Below are 17709 nucleotides of genomic sequence, written 5' to 3' on the forward strand. Positions count from 1 at the left end.
TTAAATATTTGTAGCTCCGCCTGTGTTTGTCGGGCCCCTCCCTCTGCCCCGCCCCCTGCCTACCTGTCGGAGGGAGTGCAGGGCGACGGCGCAGCACCCCCGCAGTAGGGAGCCAATAGGATAGACGGGCAGATCGGGCCGACCGGCGCCCCTGCATAGCCATGCCACGGCGGGCACCACGGGCACCGCCACCGCCAACAGGTCCACCAGGAAGTAGCGGCTCCAGTGGCACCTCGGCACAGGCTCGTTCCCGCCGTCCTCCTCCTCCTCGTCTTCTCTGCTGGCCGCGCTCAGGGGGATCCGCACGTCATCCTCCTCCTCGGACATCTCCAGCACCTCCTGGGGTGTCCGCAGCGCCGGTGGAGGGGGCAGCTCATCCAGCGGGGATGGAGACACCCGCTGAGGCTGCTGGGTCTCGGGGTTGGGTTGGGCCAGGAGGGCCGGGGGCAGGAGCTCCAGGGACAAGCAGCCATCGAGAGGGGAGGGTTCGGCCATGTCGACGCAGCTGGGCTGGGGGGTGGCGGTGGTGGGCGTCGGAGAGGACAGGGACAGGAAGGGCATGGCTTCAGAGAGGAGGGAGGCGTCGGCAGCTGTGGTGGTGGTGGCGTTAGGGGTGGTGATGGGCCCCCCTGACGCAGCTGTGAACACGCTTATATCCTCCGTCGTGCCCTCCTCTGAGATCCAGGTGATGGTGGGACTGCAGGCTTGGGAGCGGTACCCCGGCCTATCGCTCACCTCCGAGCACTCAGATGGAGCGGAGGACGGGTGTGTGTGCGGAGTTGAAGGAGGCGGCGCTGCTGGAGCCGGAGGAGGTGGTGGCGGTGGGGGGATGGTGGGTGGAGGGGTGTTGTCCTGGGGCAGGTGGAGAAACAGGTGGTGGTGGGGCAGGTAGGCGTGGGGGCTGCAGCTGCAGTTGTTGTTGAGGGCGTGGCAGCAGGATGAGTGTGGCACGGGCAGCAGGGTCTCCCCACTGCACAGGTGCTCGAAGGTGGAGGAGCGCGGCATGCTGGGACAGCGGTGGTGCTGCTCCGTCAGCAATCCCGCCTCCAAGAGCAGGTGGGTGCGCCCATCGCCCCTCGGAAGGGTCTTGCTCTTCACCGCCCCTACTCCGATCCCCACGCCGCCGCCGCCTACTCTCGAATCCGGTGATCCGACGTTCCCGTTGCGGTCGGCTGACGGAGAGGCGTCACTGCTCAGGCGCGTGTAGGTGGCGCTGCGACTCATGGTGTGTGCCGGAGAGCAGCCGCAGGAGCGCGACATTCCCGGACGCACCCCCATGCGGGCGCCGTACCAGCCCTCTGACCGGGGCTCTGCATGTGGCTGCTCCCCTCCACCAGCATCCCGTGTCCCCAGGTTGGTGCGGACCGTCTCCACCACGTGTTGCAGTTGCCGGATCTCCTTCCGCGCCTCCTTCAGGGCCATCTGCGCCTCCACGCGGTGGCACTCCTCCTCGATCCAGTCCTCCTGCATTCGCACCAGCTGGCCACGCAGCCCGTCGATCTCCGAGTCCCTGGAGGAACAGAGGAGGAGGAGGAGCAGAGGATGAGCAGAGGAGGAGGAGGAGCAGAGGAGGAGCAGAGGAGGAGGAGCAGTTCATAATTGTTCATTATGGCTATTACTTAATTTGTAATGGTCATTGTTGCTCTAATGATTTTCTAATGTTTTGTTAGTCGCTTTGGTCAAAAGCATCTGCTAAATACCATAACTATAACTATATATATTTTGATTTAATCTTGTCGAAAGGGAGTTTTTTTATGTCACTGTTGCTTTGCTGTTGTGAACCTCTGTCCGAGGTTTTGATTGATGTGACGAGACAGGCGTTTAGCAATTAGCGGACGTGTGAAAATCTGACGTTACACTCCACCCTCGCTGCCTCCTCCTGTTAAGAAGCACTCAGCTGACACTGTCATGACTCTGACGACTTCACATGCTCATGGACTGCCGTCAAAGTTGACATTTGAGATGTGCTATTACTCTGTAAAGTAATGCCTGAAAGCTTCCTTTTACATAAAATGGATGTTCTATGAGAGAAAACGCCTCAGTAGGTTGCTGATCTACGTTGAACACTGTGGACAAGGTAGGAAGCCTTAAGACATCCTAACATCTACACGCTGCGGACTTAAGCAAACCAAACCACAGGTCTGAAAACACCCTTACTGTTGTCCACTGAAGTCACAGGTCGATGTCACGTTCAATACAGTGGAGTGTGAAGGTCATTTATAATGGCCACAAATTCTTATTTCGTATTTTCACAAAAACTGCAAGTTCCTGCATGTGCTTGCTTCAAGTGTCTGACCGCACCTTTATTCCAATTCAATTCAATTTGATTCAGGTTTCATCTTTCATCTGTATAACGCAATCAACGAGGAGGCGCCAGAAGTGGGGCACCAAAGCTGAAACTCCCTGGAGCAGAGCTCACCCCAAACACACACACACACACACACACACACACACACACACACATACACACACACACACACATGATCATGCGCTGCGCTGCGCTGCCTCACCTGTCCTGCATCCTCTCTACATTCTCCCGCGGCCTTGAGCACTGCACCCACACAAACACACACACACACACACACACACACACACACACACACGGGCTGCCTCACCTGTCTTGCAGCCGCTCCACATTCTCGCGAAGCCTTGAGCGCAGGTGTCGGATGGACACCTCCTTCTGCTGCAGCGGCGTCAGGTACTGCTCTGGGAAGGGAGGGCGGATGCCGTGGTTGTCACTGCATGTGGAGTGCTTGGCCTGACGCCTGGGAGGGAGACACAGACACATGCATGGGAAAGTGTTTGCATAACAGTTCCTCTAAGTAATATTAATCAATGCAAACAACCCTGAACTTTAGAATTAAAAGAAATTAACCAATAATAATTAATAATACATAATGATAAGGGAAATGGTTTCTGAAGTTCAATTGTTCTGATTTACACATCCAAAACTTGTGTATGTGTATGACGGTGATTGTGTGTGCATGTGTGTGCATATACAGTATGTATAACTGCTTGGGTGTATATACTGTATACTCTGTCTGTATGTGTGTATTTGTACTGTGTGTGTGTGTTGACTAGGTGTGTATGTGTGCGTGTATGTGTGTATATGAACCGTGGGTGTGTGTATGTGTGTATATGTACTGTGTGTTGTGTGTGTTTGTGTATGTATGTGTGTGTGTGTAACCTGGATGTGTGTGTATGAACTGTGTGTGTGTATGTGTGTTACCTAAGTGTGTGTGTGTGTATCTACTGTGTGTGTGTGTGTGTGTGTGTGTGTATCTACTGTGTGTGTGTGTGCGCGTGTGCGCGTGTGTATCTACTGTGTGTGTGTGTGTGTGTGTGTGTGTGTGCGTGTGTGTGTGTATCTACTGTGTGTGTGTGTGCGCGTGTGTATCTACTGTGTGTGTGTGTGTGTGTGTGTGTGTGTGTGCGTGTGTGTGTGTATCTACTGTGTGTGTGTGTGCGCGTGTGTGTGTGTGTATCTACTGTGTGTGTGTGTGTGTGTGTGTGTGTGTGAGTGTATCTACTGTGTGTGTGTGTTACCTGGGTGTGACCGGCTGTGAGCGTGATGTGGGCACACACTCATTGCCCTTGGCAGACGCAGTGGAGTAGGTGCTGATCGAGGAGTCCCCATGAGAATGCCTGGAGCTGCCCGGGGCGCCTGGCCGTCTGCTGGGACCAGAGGGACACGTCAGGGCTGCTCACACAAACACACACACACGCACACGCACACGCACACGCACATACACACGCACACACACACGCACACTCACACGCATACACACACACGCACACGCACACACACACACACACACAAACAGGCACTTTCTCAAACACACAGTCACACACACACACATGCTCACACACACACTCTCTCTCTCTCTCTCTTTCTCTCTCTCACACATACACACACTCACTCGCACTCTGTCTCCCTCACTTACACACACACACACACACACACACACACACAAACTGGGCAAATTCAGTGTTAGGACACTGCAATGTTAGGACATCATTGGGCTGCATTATTACATAACGCCATATGTAATCCAACATAAGAGTTCCAGAGTTCTGTGTTTTTAATACATTCGTGTCCTGACCAACAAGTTTTTTAATGGTGGCGGTAAAAATCTATTGTACTGTCTGTAAATGCAATATTATTGCTGAACAATGTGATGTAATCATGACCCTTTACATAACCTTTTATGAACCCTTGAGACACCATCTCGGCTAATGTTCAGTTAAAGGTTGCTAATGTTAATTCAGTAAAAGGTAGCTAATGATATCAAAGCTATAGACACTAATAGCCCTAATCGCCTTTGATTTCTAATAATCCACTTCCAATGAAAACACATTTCACCTGCCTAAGCACTAAACAACAGCTGCTCAAACTGCAAGAAGTTGCTTTCCAGAGTAAACACACTTACATCGCAATGAGCCTTAAGTACCCACATAAATCAGCACATTTTACATTCACATTTAGTCATTTGACAGATGCTTTTATCCAAAGTGAATATTTGAGTGTGTGTCGTGTTGGGACCAGTGAGCATGAGGGAGCTGCAGTACCTGCGCGATCCTGTAGGGGTCTTCCTGCTGGCGGGCAGGGACATGGGTGAAGGCTGTGGTTCCTAGTCTGTCACAAAGATGGCTGCTAGGCTGATGACTCAGGTCTGCACTCTGGTCGGGACACAACAGCACAAGGATTTCACCAACCAACCCTGACTCATGAACTGCATGACAGCAATTATGTGATGAGACACTAAAGAGGCTTCTGTTAACCTTCTGTCACGCATTAACACATTTTTTCTCGTACCTTTTATTTCTTTAATAATCATGGGCTTTGAAAGCCAGCAATCAGTTGGTAAGCGAACAAACACCTGGCCCAAAGCAGAGGGTGTTTATTATCAGACAATGAAATGAAATCAAGCAGACAGGCTGAGACGTTGGGACATTGGCTCCATGTTCTCCATGCTCTGGTTTAAAAGTGTGGTCCCCCAGGCAGGGAGGCAGTGCAGAAGCGCTGATGACATGAACACTGTGCACAGCACGCCACTTTTAGCCGCAGCAACAGCTTCCATTTACAGCACTGAACCCTCAAGGCACTGGAAGATAAAACAACTGCTAAAGGACCAACACAAACAGGCTCTAATACGCTAGGATATATTACCCTCTAAATAGGCATCCACACACACACACACTCACACTAAAGCAGGAGTTACAGCAACATAGCAGCAAAACAGTAGTGGCAAGCGAGTGGCTAGTAGCACCTTGGACTAGTCAGTAAGAATATGGAGGAATAAAAAGTCTTGCTGAACACACACACACACACATATGCATTGCATACACATACACACATATGCATACACATACACACACAAGCACACAAAAGGCATACACACACGTACAAGACACCTACAAGTTAAGAGGCTCCCTTGAATAACATTTAATAAGCAAAGAGAGAGACTACACCCACTTCTGACACCACGCACACAAAGGAAGTCAACACACTGGCAAAACAGAGCAGGAAAATGAAACCTTTTGCGGCACTAAACCGCAGCCCAGTGTCAGAAGTAGAAAAATGGCTTCCCTGGTTCTGGCACATTCGGACCTGCCAACTGTGCCCATGGTCCTGAATGGAGGCCGAGGAGAACAATGCATCGCCAACAACAACCGCAGACAAGTGTAGCGACGAGGGAAAGGAGGTTCAGGGCAAATAGAGCGCAGTGGCTGGCGTGAGACAGAGGCTGAACAGCAGCTTCACTGTTATCCCCACGAAGACGACAGGCCAAGAAGGTAGAGGGGGACAAGGAGCAGACAAAGACTCTCTCAGAGCCCAGACTACTGCTGTACCCACACCCACCATGTCTACTAGTGATGATCTTTCTCCTCTCTCTACCTCTCTCTCTCCCTCTTTCTCACACACAGAAAAAAAACTCCCACCCATCACATCTACAGCTACAGTATTCTCTCTCTCTCTCTCTCTCTCGCTCACACACACACAAACACACACACGAAACCTCACACTCTGTATGTCTTCTGCTGATGTATTCTCTCTCTCTCTCTAAAACACAAATACACAAACATACACACACGAAAGCCCACACTCAGTATGTCTTCTGCTGATGTATTCTCTCGTTCTCTCTTGCACACACAAAACCAACCACCAACCATGTCTCCAGCTGATGTCTTCTCTCACACACAGATGCATAGATATGCACTCGCGCACCTGCACACACAAACAATTACCCACACATAAACAAAAACAGTCACATAGACAGGCACACCCACACAAGCACACAGACGCCCACACACACATACATACACACACACACACATACACACACACACACACACACACAATACTGGTGACATACACTTACGAGCACATTTGACCTAGTTAGCTGGTGAGGATCCAATGGTGTCGTAATAGGAGTGCTAGAGTGTGTGAGTGTGTGCACACAAACGTGTGTGTGTGATCGAGCCATGCTGTGTGAGAGGATGCTGCTTGCAGGCTTGCCTTTTAGATTAACCGTCAACGTTTTTTCTCTGCAGTGAGAGGTTAGATTTTAACTTTTTCAACTTGGTGATTGAGTTAAATGGATGAGCGTGGCATTGACGTTTACAACCAATTTACCTATTTTTATTAGAATGTTTCATTACCTGTGTGTGTGTAAGTTCATAAGATCCTACTGTAGACTGTGGAAATTCTGAACAATTGCATTTAGAGTTGAACCGAAATTAGATCTAATTTTGGATGATAGCAGCTTCACGTGTCCCAGACTGCTCCTCCTGAAAGAGTGCTGAGAGGTTTGGAGAAAATATGCAGGGATATTTGGCTTTGCTCTGATTTCAGAAGTAGGACTGGGAAAGCTTTCTGGCAGTGTGCCCCTTAAATTTTACCATCCACTGCATAAACCTGCCGAAAAAGTTCCCCAAATGTGTCCAGTCATCGCAAAAAAAAATCTGTTCCTGTCTGAGATCCCTGGGCTCAACCAAACTTTCAGTGAAGCATATAGACTTCACTTTTGATTACAGCCGCTACATCAAACACAGCTTGACAGTGCAGCCAGGTTACACTGGCGATATAACACTGAGATCTTTCTCCTCTCACTCATAACTTAACAGCCGAAATTGCTCTGAAGAACAGTGCAGCATCCTGCAGAAAGCCCCACTCGTCTAGTGAGGTAGTGACGGACAAGACCAGATAAGGCTGAGCTAGATCTGTTCTGAAGCCGCTAGCATTGTGAGTGACACAGAGCAGGGTATTTTGGCAGCAGTGCACATTCCCCACGGTGCCTTAGAGCTGCAGTTAATGTGTTGAGACTGACAGCGATGCGGACGCCAGCGGTTTGCCGTAGCCTGCGCTGATGGGTGTCCTTGATGGCTGCCGGTGGCTGGTTCACATCAGTGATGATTCCCAGCAGCCCCGGCAGTGCAGCATCCACGCTCTGCGCCGTTACCGGAGGCACCGTGCTCGTGTCAGTGGCAGCAGGTTCGGGCATCCGGTTCAGCCTAGGATAGCTTCTGTTCTGCACCAAAGGGAAGTCTACTGCGGTTGGTTGTTGTGTGACTGACTCCCCTATCAGCGATCAATGCGTAATCCAATGTCATACTCATTCCATACACTATGGATTGTATGACACTGCTGAAAAATAACCTGATTTAAAAACGAGCCTACCATCTGTGTTCAAACTATCACACATAGGCTACATACGAAAAATAAGAAAACATTTATGGAAAGAGTTGCAGCTAACTGTGACATCAGAAACAGAAGCTATCCGTAAATCATTGGACCCACTTGCTTTTTAAAAACTCCTTAGGCTAACTTCTCCTTTTTTTGCAACCTTGATTAAGACAATATGGTCAAACGATAAATAATAGCTCTTACTTTAAAAGCAGATTGAATGAAGAGAAGAGTGATAGTGAAATTGACAAAAATGGTCCAATGCCATGGCAAAGTTAATTTAGCAAATACTACTGTTTCCATACAGAAGAGAAAACACAGGTCAGTTCTCATCATGTTGTGATTCCAAAAATGGACAGGATTTGATCGACTACGTCATTCAGTTTTCAATAACGTGTCCTCGGCGGTCCTTGGCTTGCCCGCAAAACAGCAGCGCATAGATAAAAACATGGGCCGACAAGAAAGCTCAGCCTACAGGTCGATTTCCATACCAGCAATTTGAAACACTTCCAGTAGTTCTCTCCCACGCATGATTGACAGGATGTGACAGTCTGACTGTTTGATAAACACTAAAAAGATGTCGCGAAATGTAACAAATTATTTTCTTCTTAAGGTTAAAACAAACACAACGGGCTGACTAGTTTTGCATTCCATAGCAACATTTACATTTTTGCTCACTTTAATGAAAAAAAGTGACATTTGTCAAATCGTTTCCTCTTGCACCGCAGAGATAACATTGCCCTATATACGGTAGCCTACGCTATGTTACTGTTCGCCATTCAATATGAAAGCAAGCGCAATCCCAATGCAGCTGTCTCAAATGTAGTAAAGGTTAGGGACACAAATCCCTTACATTTACCAGCCTCCTGCAGACGGACGACCATCCACATTTCTGGTCTGGCGGAGATCACCCATGTCGCCGCTGGCTTGACCCACGGACGCCTCGGTGAAGCGGGAGCCGTCATTTGTGCTTATTCAACGGGAAAGGGTGCTGATGAGGGCGCATAATCCTTGTGAGAGCAGATTGATGCAACTGCGTGAGGCTGCGCCGATTCTCCTTAAAGAGACAGTCTGGAGGATAAAGAGTGTCTCACTCGATAATTGGGTTGTTCTCTGCATAGTTTTAAGATGAAACCCCCGGTGTTTTACATTTAGTCATTTAGCAGACGCTTTTGTCCAAAGCGACGTACAAGGGAGAGAACAATCAAGCTAAGAGCAATAAAACCTGGTGTAACAATAAATACTGCTTATTTTTTTCAAAAAAATTGAAAACGACATAGAAAGAAAAAGAAGTGCAGGCCTGTCACTGCTTACGTGCAAGTTAAACCAAGGTGCCAGTTAGGAAGGGAGGTGCATACCTGGCATACAGACCCGCAGGCCAGTCACGATGCCACTGAACACTAGAGCCAAAGAGTATCAGAAAGTATCAAATAAGTCCTACTTATTATGTATGAAATGCATGAAAATGGCAAATCTGGCATGGAATAGCATTTGTTCCCTAGTTTGAGGACAACTAACCCTGAAGACTTGTGATTTAATTGCTTAGTAATGCATCTACCACAATCTTATTGTTTATTCTGACCCTGTCTTTGAAAATGACCATAAGGTCATTCTGAGATTGTGACTTGAACAGTAACCCACAGTCTATCCACAGCACAACCTGTCAGCTGAAACATCCCACAGCGTGCTCTTAAGTGGCAAGAGTGGCTAATATAACTCCACAGGATGACTTCATGAACCGGTTTGGAGTGAAGTCCTTCATGATTTATGCAGGACATGCTAATGTGGACGCTGCTTTAACTATGATTAGCACAGAGACAACCACTCAGATCTCCCAAGGAAGACCTGTGCCGTTAAACTCCTTGATGGGGACGGATATTGTGGCAGGATTTCATGAGGATCCCCACAGGGACTGGGTTGTAACGCTGGAAGGGAGGCCTCTTCTTTCCACTTGCTGCAGAAACATGATATCCTTTTAGCCATCAGCTACACAGAGCTATTCAAACCCCAAGGGACGATTATAGCCAGTGGTGGTTTCTTTTTGTCAATAAGGTTCCTGGTACACTTTCACCTCTCTAAAAATCCATAAAGAAACCAGAACTGAAGACTTTCCCTTTTCTTCTTTCCCTCCATATCTGGTGTCTTGTAATCTAAAAATAAATCAGGTCTGAGACAACTATTTTTCCCCCCAAATTAATTTAATCAAATTAAATATATATATACATAGATAACACACAACAACCCCCCACCCACATCCCCTCCCCACTAGACGGAGGTATAGCGTGGCCCTGGTGTGGCGATGATCTCGCTGTAGGGGGCGCTCTGGTGCAGGTCCAGGGCACCCTGTTTCCTCAGCACCAGTAGGGAGAAGAACATGGCGGCCACCTCGGGACGAGAGCTGCCCAGACACAGCTCCTGCAGGTTGAAGATGGCATTTGGCCGTCGGTCACGAACCTGATGGAGAGACAAGACACACACATACACACACACACACACACAGTCAGCAAACATGTCAACACACAAGCAGGGATACACACACGCGCACTCAAGAAAGAAAAAAAAAACACACACACAAAAACGTCAGCATTTAGTTGTGTGACATTCAATGTAGAGTGGAGTTCCTGCCAACACACAAGCAGAGACACACACACACCAGCACTCAAGAAGAAAGACACACACACATCAGCACAGAAGCTCTGACACACACTTTGGTACCCAAGCAGAGATACAAACACACCAGCATTCAAGAAGAGACACACACACACACACACCAGCTCTCAAGCAGAGACACACACACACACACCAGCTCCCAAGCAGTAAGACACGCACACACACCAGCACCGAAACAGAAAGACACACACACACCCTCATCCGCATACAAGAGGTACACACACACACACACACACACACACACACACACACACACACACACACACACTCTCACTCACACACATAGCATACACTAAGACGTAGACACAAGCTGACAAACAAACACAGATTTGTCAGCAGCCAGCAAGCAACACTGTGAATATCAAACCTTCATAGTGCCTCACCGTGCACCACCAACCGTTGAAGCCTTTTCATATTTAATAGCTTGAGCTGGAGAGGTTCAAAATGCGACACGCTTAGTCAGTGACTAGGGAGGTTCTGAATCTAATTTCACTGCTGCCTTTTCCAGTAAAATTACTCTTTAAAAGGTGGGAAAATCACCTTTAATTCTTGCAGCTGCCACAAATTATAACTTGAAATAAAATGAGAGAAACAAGTAGAGTAGAGTAACCTTTAAGATGTGCATCTCAGCCTCTCTTAATCCCAGCACAAATAAAATGGGTGTGCGTACACACACACACACACACACACACACACACAAACACACACCACACACATACCACAATCACAGACACACACACATACCACAATCACAGACACACACACATACCGCAAACACAGACACACACAACACATATTACGTGCACACACACACAGAAACGCACTTAATTCCTTGCACGTTGTTTTCTGTTTCCTACAACCACTCACAGTAGCTGATCAGGATTGATTGACTGGGGCTTACATCTGATATGATAGGTGTTTGATTGGTTCTTACTTTCAGGGCCTGGAGGAGTCTCTGAGCTCGGCTCGTCAGCCTCTCGTCCTCCATTTCTTCAGTATTCTGTTCAACCTGTGGAGAAACAGTCAGAGCGAGAGAGAGTGAGAGAGGGAGAGAGAATATGAGAGCAAGAGGGAGAGAAAGAGAGATGGAAAGGGACCGAAAGAGAGAGAGAGGAGGGAGACCGAGAGAAAGAGAAAGAGGGAGAGAGAAAGAGGAGGGAGTCAAAGAGAAAGAGAGAGGCAGAGAGAGGAGGGAGAGAGAGAGAAAGAGAGAGAGTGAGAAAGAGAAGAGGGAGAAAGGATGAAAAGAAATGGGACTAGTTACACAAACACCAAACACTAATTTCACTTCTATTATGTAAACATCAAAGCAAGATATTAATTTATTAATAACAATGTAAGGCAGTCTAATGAGAAACACAAAGCCAAGCAAAAGCCCCAGACCAGTGAAAGCAGTGACATCACAAAGCGTTGATATCCTCTGCAATATTTTTCAAAACTCAAATTCACAATCCTACACAATCCACAACAGGTAGCGTGGGGCCAGACAACCTCTGGAATGTTTAGAAAATAGTTTTAAAATCTAAACACATCACAGATCTCAACATTCATGATGCAAACATGAAAACTCTCCTGAAGTGAAAACTATCCTGAAACAAACAATAAATGTCCTTTCTGAGTGGACAAAAGAGAGTCAAAAGTGTCAAAAGAGAAAAACCTTATTTGAGGCCACCTCCCTACAAGGTCAACGTAAAGACACACATTTCCTTTAAAAATATATGACATAACTAGGGCCTCCCTGAAATAGAGTTACAGGACACACACACACACACACACACACACACACACACACACACACACACACACACACACACACACACACACACACACACACACACACACACACACACACACACAAACACACACACACACACACACATACACACAAACACACTCCCTACAAGGTCAACGTAAAGACACACATTTCCTTTAAAAATATATGACATTACTGGGGCCTCCCTGAAATTGAGTTACAGGACACACAAACACAAACACATACAGATGTACACACTCCCTACAAGGACAACATAAAAACACACATTTCCCCTTAAAAATATCTGACATTACTGGGGCCTCCCTGTCCTTCTCCATCGCTAATAATATTCTCTCCAGAGCAGGGTCAGCCATCTGTCCCTACAGAAGAAAAGACTCATAGCAAAAAAAGAAGTTCCCTTCAGGACTGGAATAAGTGGCTACTGTCTATTTGGTTTGTTGTGTTTGCTTTTTCAAATATGTTCCTCTCCTCGACAGATATTACCACAATTCTTATAGTACTTTTGGTTGAGAATGTGTAGTTTTGTGTGTGTGTCGGAGAAAGAGAGAAAGAGAGAGCGAGCGAGCGAAAGAGAGACAGAGACGGAGAAAGAGAGAGAGAGAGCGAGCGAGAGGAGGACTGGATGAGAAAAGTGCTGTGTGCGAGTGTGTCTGAGTGTGTGGAGTCATCCTTGCTGTCCAGCTCTGGCTGTCCAGACTGCAGAGTTAGGGGAAAGGATGGCATTTAATTCAACATGACAGCTGACTCTCACGGCTATGCGAGTGTGCGTGGTGTGGTGTGGTGTGGTGTGTGTGTGTGCATATGTGCGTCTATGTGTGTATGTGTGTGTATCAGAATCTGTGTGTATGAGAGTGCATGCATGTGTGTGTTTCGAAATGTGTGTGTCTGTATGAAAGCGTGTGTGTGTGTGTGGATGTGTGTGCATCAGCATGTGTGTGTATGTGTGGATGTGTGTGCATCAGCATGTGTGTCTTTCTGAAGTTGTGTGACTGCCTGTCTGAGTGTGTGTGTGTCTGTCTGTCTGTGTGTGTGTGTGTGTGTGTGTGTGTGTGTGTGTGTGTGTGTCTCTGTCTGTCTAAGTGTGTGTGTGGCTGGGTGCGCATGTGTATGTAATGTAATGCTCAACACTGTGCCAGCTGTGTCTGAAGGGGTTCCCAGCCTATTAGCTGCCACCAGGTGGTGATGACCTCTAATAACCTCTCCCTCGTCTTCTGTTCTCTTATCGTTTCCCATCTTCTGCTGTTACTGCATCCCATCTATCCCTCCTTTTTCACCTCTCAATCTTTTCCTTCTTCTGCTGTTACTTTACTCCTTCCATCTCTCCTTCTCCCACTCATCCTCTCACTCCTTCCATCCTCCTTCTCCCACTCACCCTCTCACTTCTTCCATCCCTCCTACTTCCACTCATCCTCTCACAACTTCCATCCCTCCTTCTCCCACTCATTCTTTTTTGTCTTCTGCAGGCCCCTCAGTCCCTTCCATTCTTCCTTTCTCTCATCCTGTGTAGGTGTGTGAGCCTGTAGCCCAAGTCATAGAGCAGGGCGCTAACAACAACAAGCTTAACTCATACAGCAGGGTGCATATAAAAATATAATAATCATGGCAAATGTGCAGATGCAAATGACAACATGTGTTATACTATAAATGTTTAGCTCACAGTCCGATTAAAAAGCACAGATGCACCACAATGACTTGCAGTACAGCATACTCTGTTCCTTCAGGGGAAAGGCTGTTATAAATGTCATCCATTTATAGCTTAAGTCATTATCTTCTCTCCGAGGGGGCCGAGGGCTGTGCAGGACCCGTCCACTAAACTGTTTCATGTTGCGATTTCATTTCCTTATATGATGCTCATAAATTTTCTCAGCGACAAAACTCAATATTTTCCCACCTGTAATTGTCACTATATATAATTACTGGTGAATTGCATGCCTTCTTTTTCAATAAAGTGAGGCAGACATTCGATAGCACTATGTGGGCGAAAAGTGAGAGAGTGAGAAATAAAATGTCTATTCTTGCCTTTTCTGATAACGCAGACCGGAGACCAACCAAAGTTATTTTAATCTTTCTATAACAATGTGTGTGAAGAGAACAGGTACCTGACTCCTGGGTGTTGGTGGCACTGAGGGGGGCATCTCTCTCTCCGCACCAGACATGTTAACCAGCAGGGAGTCCTCTGACACAGGATCAGGGAGGGAAAATACCTGAGGAGGAGGGGAGAGGGAGAGGGAGAGAGGGAGAGAGAGAGAGAGAGAGAGAGAGACAGAGAGAGAGAGAGAGAGAGAGAGAGGGAGAGGGATATGTATTGTTTATATATTCACTTTGGCAATACTGTAGAATGTATGGTCATGCCAATAAAGCTTTTTTTGAGAGAGTGACAGAGAGAGATCGAGGGAGAGACAGAAAGAGAGACAGAGAGAACATTGTGAGAGAAGTTACTGATGAGAATTAAAATGAACTTAATTTGATTGTTTTCTAGCTCCTTCCAAGAGCCTGGGGTCTACACAACTCCCAGGAGAAGCACCAGACAGAGTATAGGGGACAGAGAGATATAGAGAGGGAGAAAGAACAAGGGAGAGAGAAAGAGATATAGAGGGAGAGAGAGAGAGATATAGAAAGGACCAGAGAGAGAGAGACACAGAGAGGAAGAAAGAGCCACATTCCTAGTTTAAGGGGACTTTACTCCTCCTCCTTAAATCTGATTATTTCTTATTATGCTTCTCTCCATCGTCTACTGGAAAATAAAGGACCGTAATGCCTCCACTCATAAGCCTTCTCTGGTCAGGAGACACTGGAGGACCTGAGGGATCTGTACCACACCACATCTGTCACCCAACAACCAACCAGCATTGGTCACTATTAGGGGTGTGCAAAAAAATCGATTCACATTCGTATCGCGATTCAAGTGCTCCCGATTCAGAATCGATTCATAGAATTCCAAAAATCGATTCATATTAAAAAAAAAAATAATAATAATATATTTTTTTTTTTTTAAAGATTAACGTTCTTTTTGGCCTCGCAAACTGTGTAGTAGGCTAACGTTACGGTTCGAGTGATGGTGATCGCGATACGGCGAAATGGTTGATAAAAAGCTTCTGAATAGAAAGTTTACCTTAAAAAGTTGTGTTGTGCAAAAGAAGCCAGCTTCACTGTTGTCTGAAAATGTCAACAGGCAGCTGGCTGAAAGCACAGAAGTAGTAGGCTTGCCTTTTATTGGTAACCTAACTGTTACGGTTCATTGTTTTTGAAATAAGAGGCCTGACTTCTATGTTCACAGCAAACTTGAAAAAAAGAAAATATGGTTTAACTGCACTATAGGCTGAGTCTGAAATGTGCACTTTATAATTTTATTTTGTACCGCCCTGTTTGGCAATGTTATTTTTCAATAAAATAAAACATTGGATAAAGCAAGCCAATCCACTTTTCCATGATAAGAGCATTAAAATAGATTTTGCGATTAATTTATTTGCGATTAATAGCGATTCATTTTGAGTTTACTATGACAAAAATGTGATTAATCGCGATTACATATTTTAATCGTTTGACAGCACTAACATTTACATAATGTGAATCCATTTTTTTGAACGAGAATCGTTTTTGAATCGAAAATCAATTTTTAATCGAATCGTGAGCCTAAAAATCGGTATCGAATCGAATCGTGACATTTTCTGAATCGTGCATCCCTAGTCACTATTACAGCCAACCAGCAGGGGTCACTATTAGAGCCAACCAGCATTGGTCACTATTTCAGCCAACCAGCATTGGTAACTATTACAGCCAACCAGCATTGGTCATTATTTCAGCCAACCAGCAGGGGTCACTATTACAGCCAACCAGCATTGGTCACTATTTCAGCCAACCAGCATTGGTCACTATTAGAGCCAACCAGCATTGGTCACTATTTCAGCCAACCAGTATTGGTCACTATTTCAGCCAACCAGCATTGGTCACTATCACAGCCAACCAGCAGGGGTCACTATTACAGCCAACGAGAGTTGGTCACTATTTCAGCCAACCAGCATTGGTCACTATTAGAGCCAACCAGCATTGGTCACTATTTCGGCCAACCAGCATTGGTCACTATTAGAGCCAACCAGCATTGGTCACTATTTCAGCCAACCAGCATTGGTCACTATTAGAGCCAACCAGCATTGGTCACTATTTCAGCCAACCAGCATTGGTCACTATTACAGTCTAACAGCATTTGTCACTATTACAGCCAACAAACATTGGTCACAATTACAGCCAACCAGCATTGGTCACTATTTCAGCCAAGCAGCATTGTCACTATTACATCCAACCAACATTGGTCACTATCACAGCCAACCAGCATTGGTCACTATCACAGCCAACCAGCATTGGTCACTATTACAGCCAACCAGCATTGGTCACTATTACAGACCTATGTCCATCAGGCATTAGCGCCTACATTAGCTCAATGTTAATGTGCAGCTGGAGGTGCTTAGGCCCTGGCTTGAGCTAGCATTCATTTCAGACGCTGTGACTGAGGTGACTGATGTGATGGCAGTCTTACGTTGTCTCTACATTCGCTGGAGTGCAGGTTGACGATGCTAAGCTCCTCCAGGCCCTCCTCCGCTAGTGGTGGCGACACTTTGCTCTGGTCCACAGACTCCTGCAGCAGACTTCGCTCCTCAACAGGTAGGACAGATGGCTGGCTAACTTCTGCAGAGAGAAACATGACATAAACACTCTCTCTCTCACACACACACACACACACACACACACACACACACACACACACACACACACACACACACACACACTCCTCAACAGGTAAAACCGATGACTCACTAACTTCTGCAGAAAAAAACATCACATAAACACTTTCTCTCTGTTACACACACACACACACATACACTAGAGATGCGCAGTTGGCGGTTGCACCCGCGGACTCCGCGGTTAAACGAAATTCAAAATATCTACACATTGTTAAATGTCGTTACCTACATCCAAGCACATTTTTAAATAATCAAATTTTCATCAGGCAGTAAATTGGCCTAGTTCCGTGTATGCATACAAAGCAAACAAAGGAAGCAAAAAAGTGACGAACCCTATCATGTCGCGTCTCTTTGCAACGCCGCAAACCTGCAAGCTATGAGTCAACTGTCAGTATTGGAAGAAGCCTTAACGTGTCGTAGATGAAACTGCCTGGGTTATTTTGTTTCGTTAGGCTATTAGTTATATTTTAAAACAGCCAGTCATTGTAGCCTACCACTCGTGGAATAAGGAATTTCAAAGAGATGAAGGAGTGATTTGACTCAGAAGTGACATTGGGCATTGGCAGCGCGAGATGTTCAGAACAAGTTACACTTCTAGCTCAGTAACATCACCAGCTAAGAAAGAAGGTAAGAAAAATAGTTGGAAAACTTTGATTTGCAAGGCAAGCAGGCAAGTGTTGGGGTTGTTACAGTATAAAGCCTACAATGCGGTGAAATTTCGGAATTGGCTAACAGACTCGGCGTTTCCTTCTAAACTAAAAACAAGGCTATATTACCATATTAAAATGGTGTACCAAATTGCGTTTTATTACAATGATAATGTGTCTGAACCTGCGGTT

The 17709-nt window shown here is 46.4% G+C and overlaps 2 protein-coding genes across 2 annotated transcripts in view; both read right to left on the minus strand.

The window, feature by feature from the left end:
• Positions 1-4613, minus strand: snpha (syntaphilin a; the record flags this gene model as incomplete). The annotated part of the gene is made up of 4 exons (XM_080831969.1): positions 1-1510; positions 2616-2765; positions 3547-3675; positions 4570-4613. 4 exons carry the CDS (start codon positions 4611-4613, stop codon positions 1-3), a joined length of 1833 nt encoding a protein of 610 aa, XP_080688095.1.
• Positions 4614-9952: 5339 nt separating this feature from the next.
• The window catches only part of rad21l1 (RAD21 cohesin complex component like 1), a gene marked incomplete at both ends in the record, with an annotated part of 23645 nt that continues 15888 nt past the window's right edge, over positions 9953-17709 (minus strand). The window contains 4 exons of the mRNA XM_080832391.1: positions 9953-10141; positions 11292-11366; positions 14231-14335; positions 16666-16814. Coding sequence (XP_080688517.1) covers positions 9953-10141; positions 11292-11366; positions 14231-14335; positions 16666-16814 — 518 coding nt within the window. The remainder of the gene's footprint in view (positions 10142-11291; positions 11367-14230; positions 14336-16665; positions 16815-17709) is intronic.

Source organism: Sprattus sprattus (assembly GCF_963457725.1).
Source record: "Sprattus sprattus genome assembly, chromosome: 2".
Classification (NCBI taxonomy): Eukaryota; Metazoa; Chordata; class Actinopteri; order Clupeiformes; family Clupeidae; genus Sprattus; species Sprattus sprattus.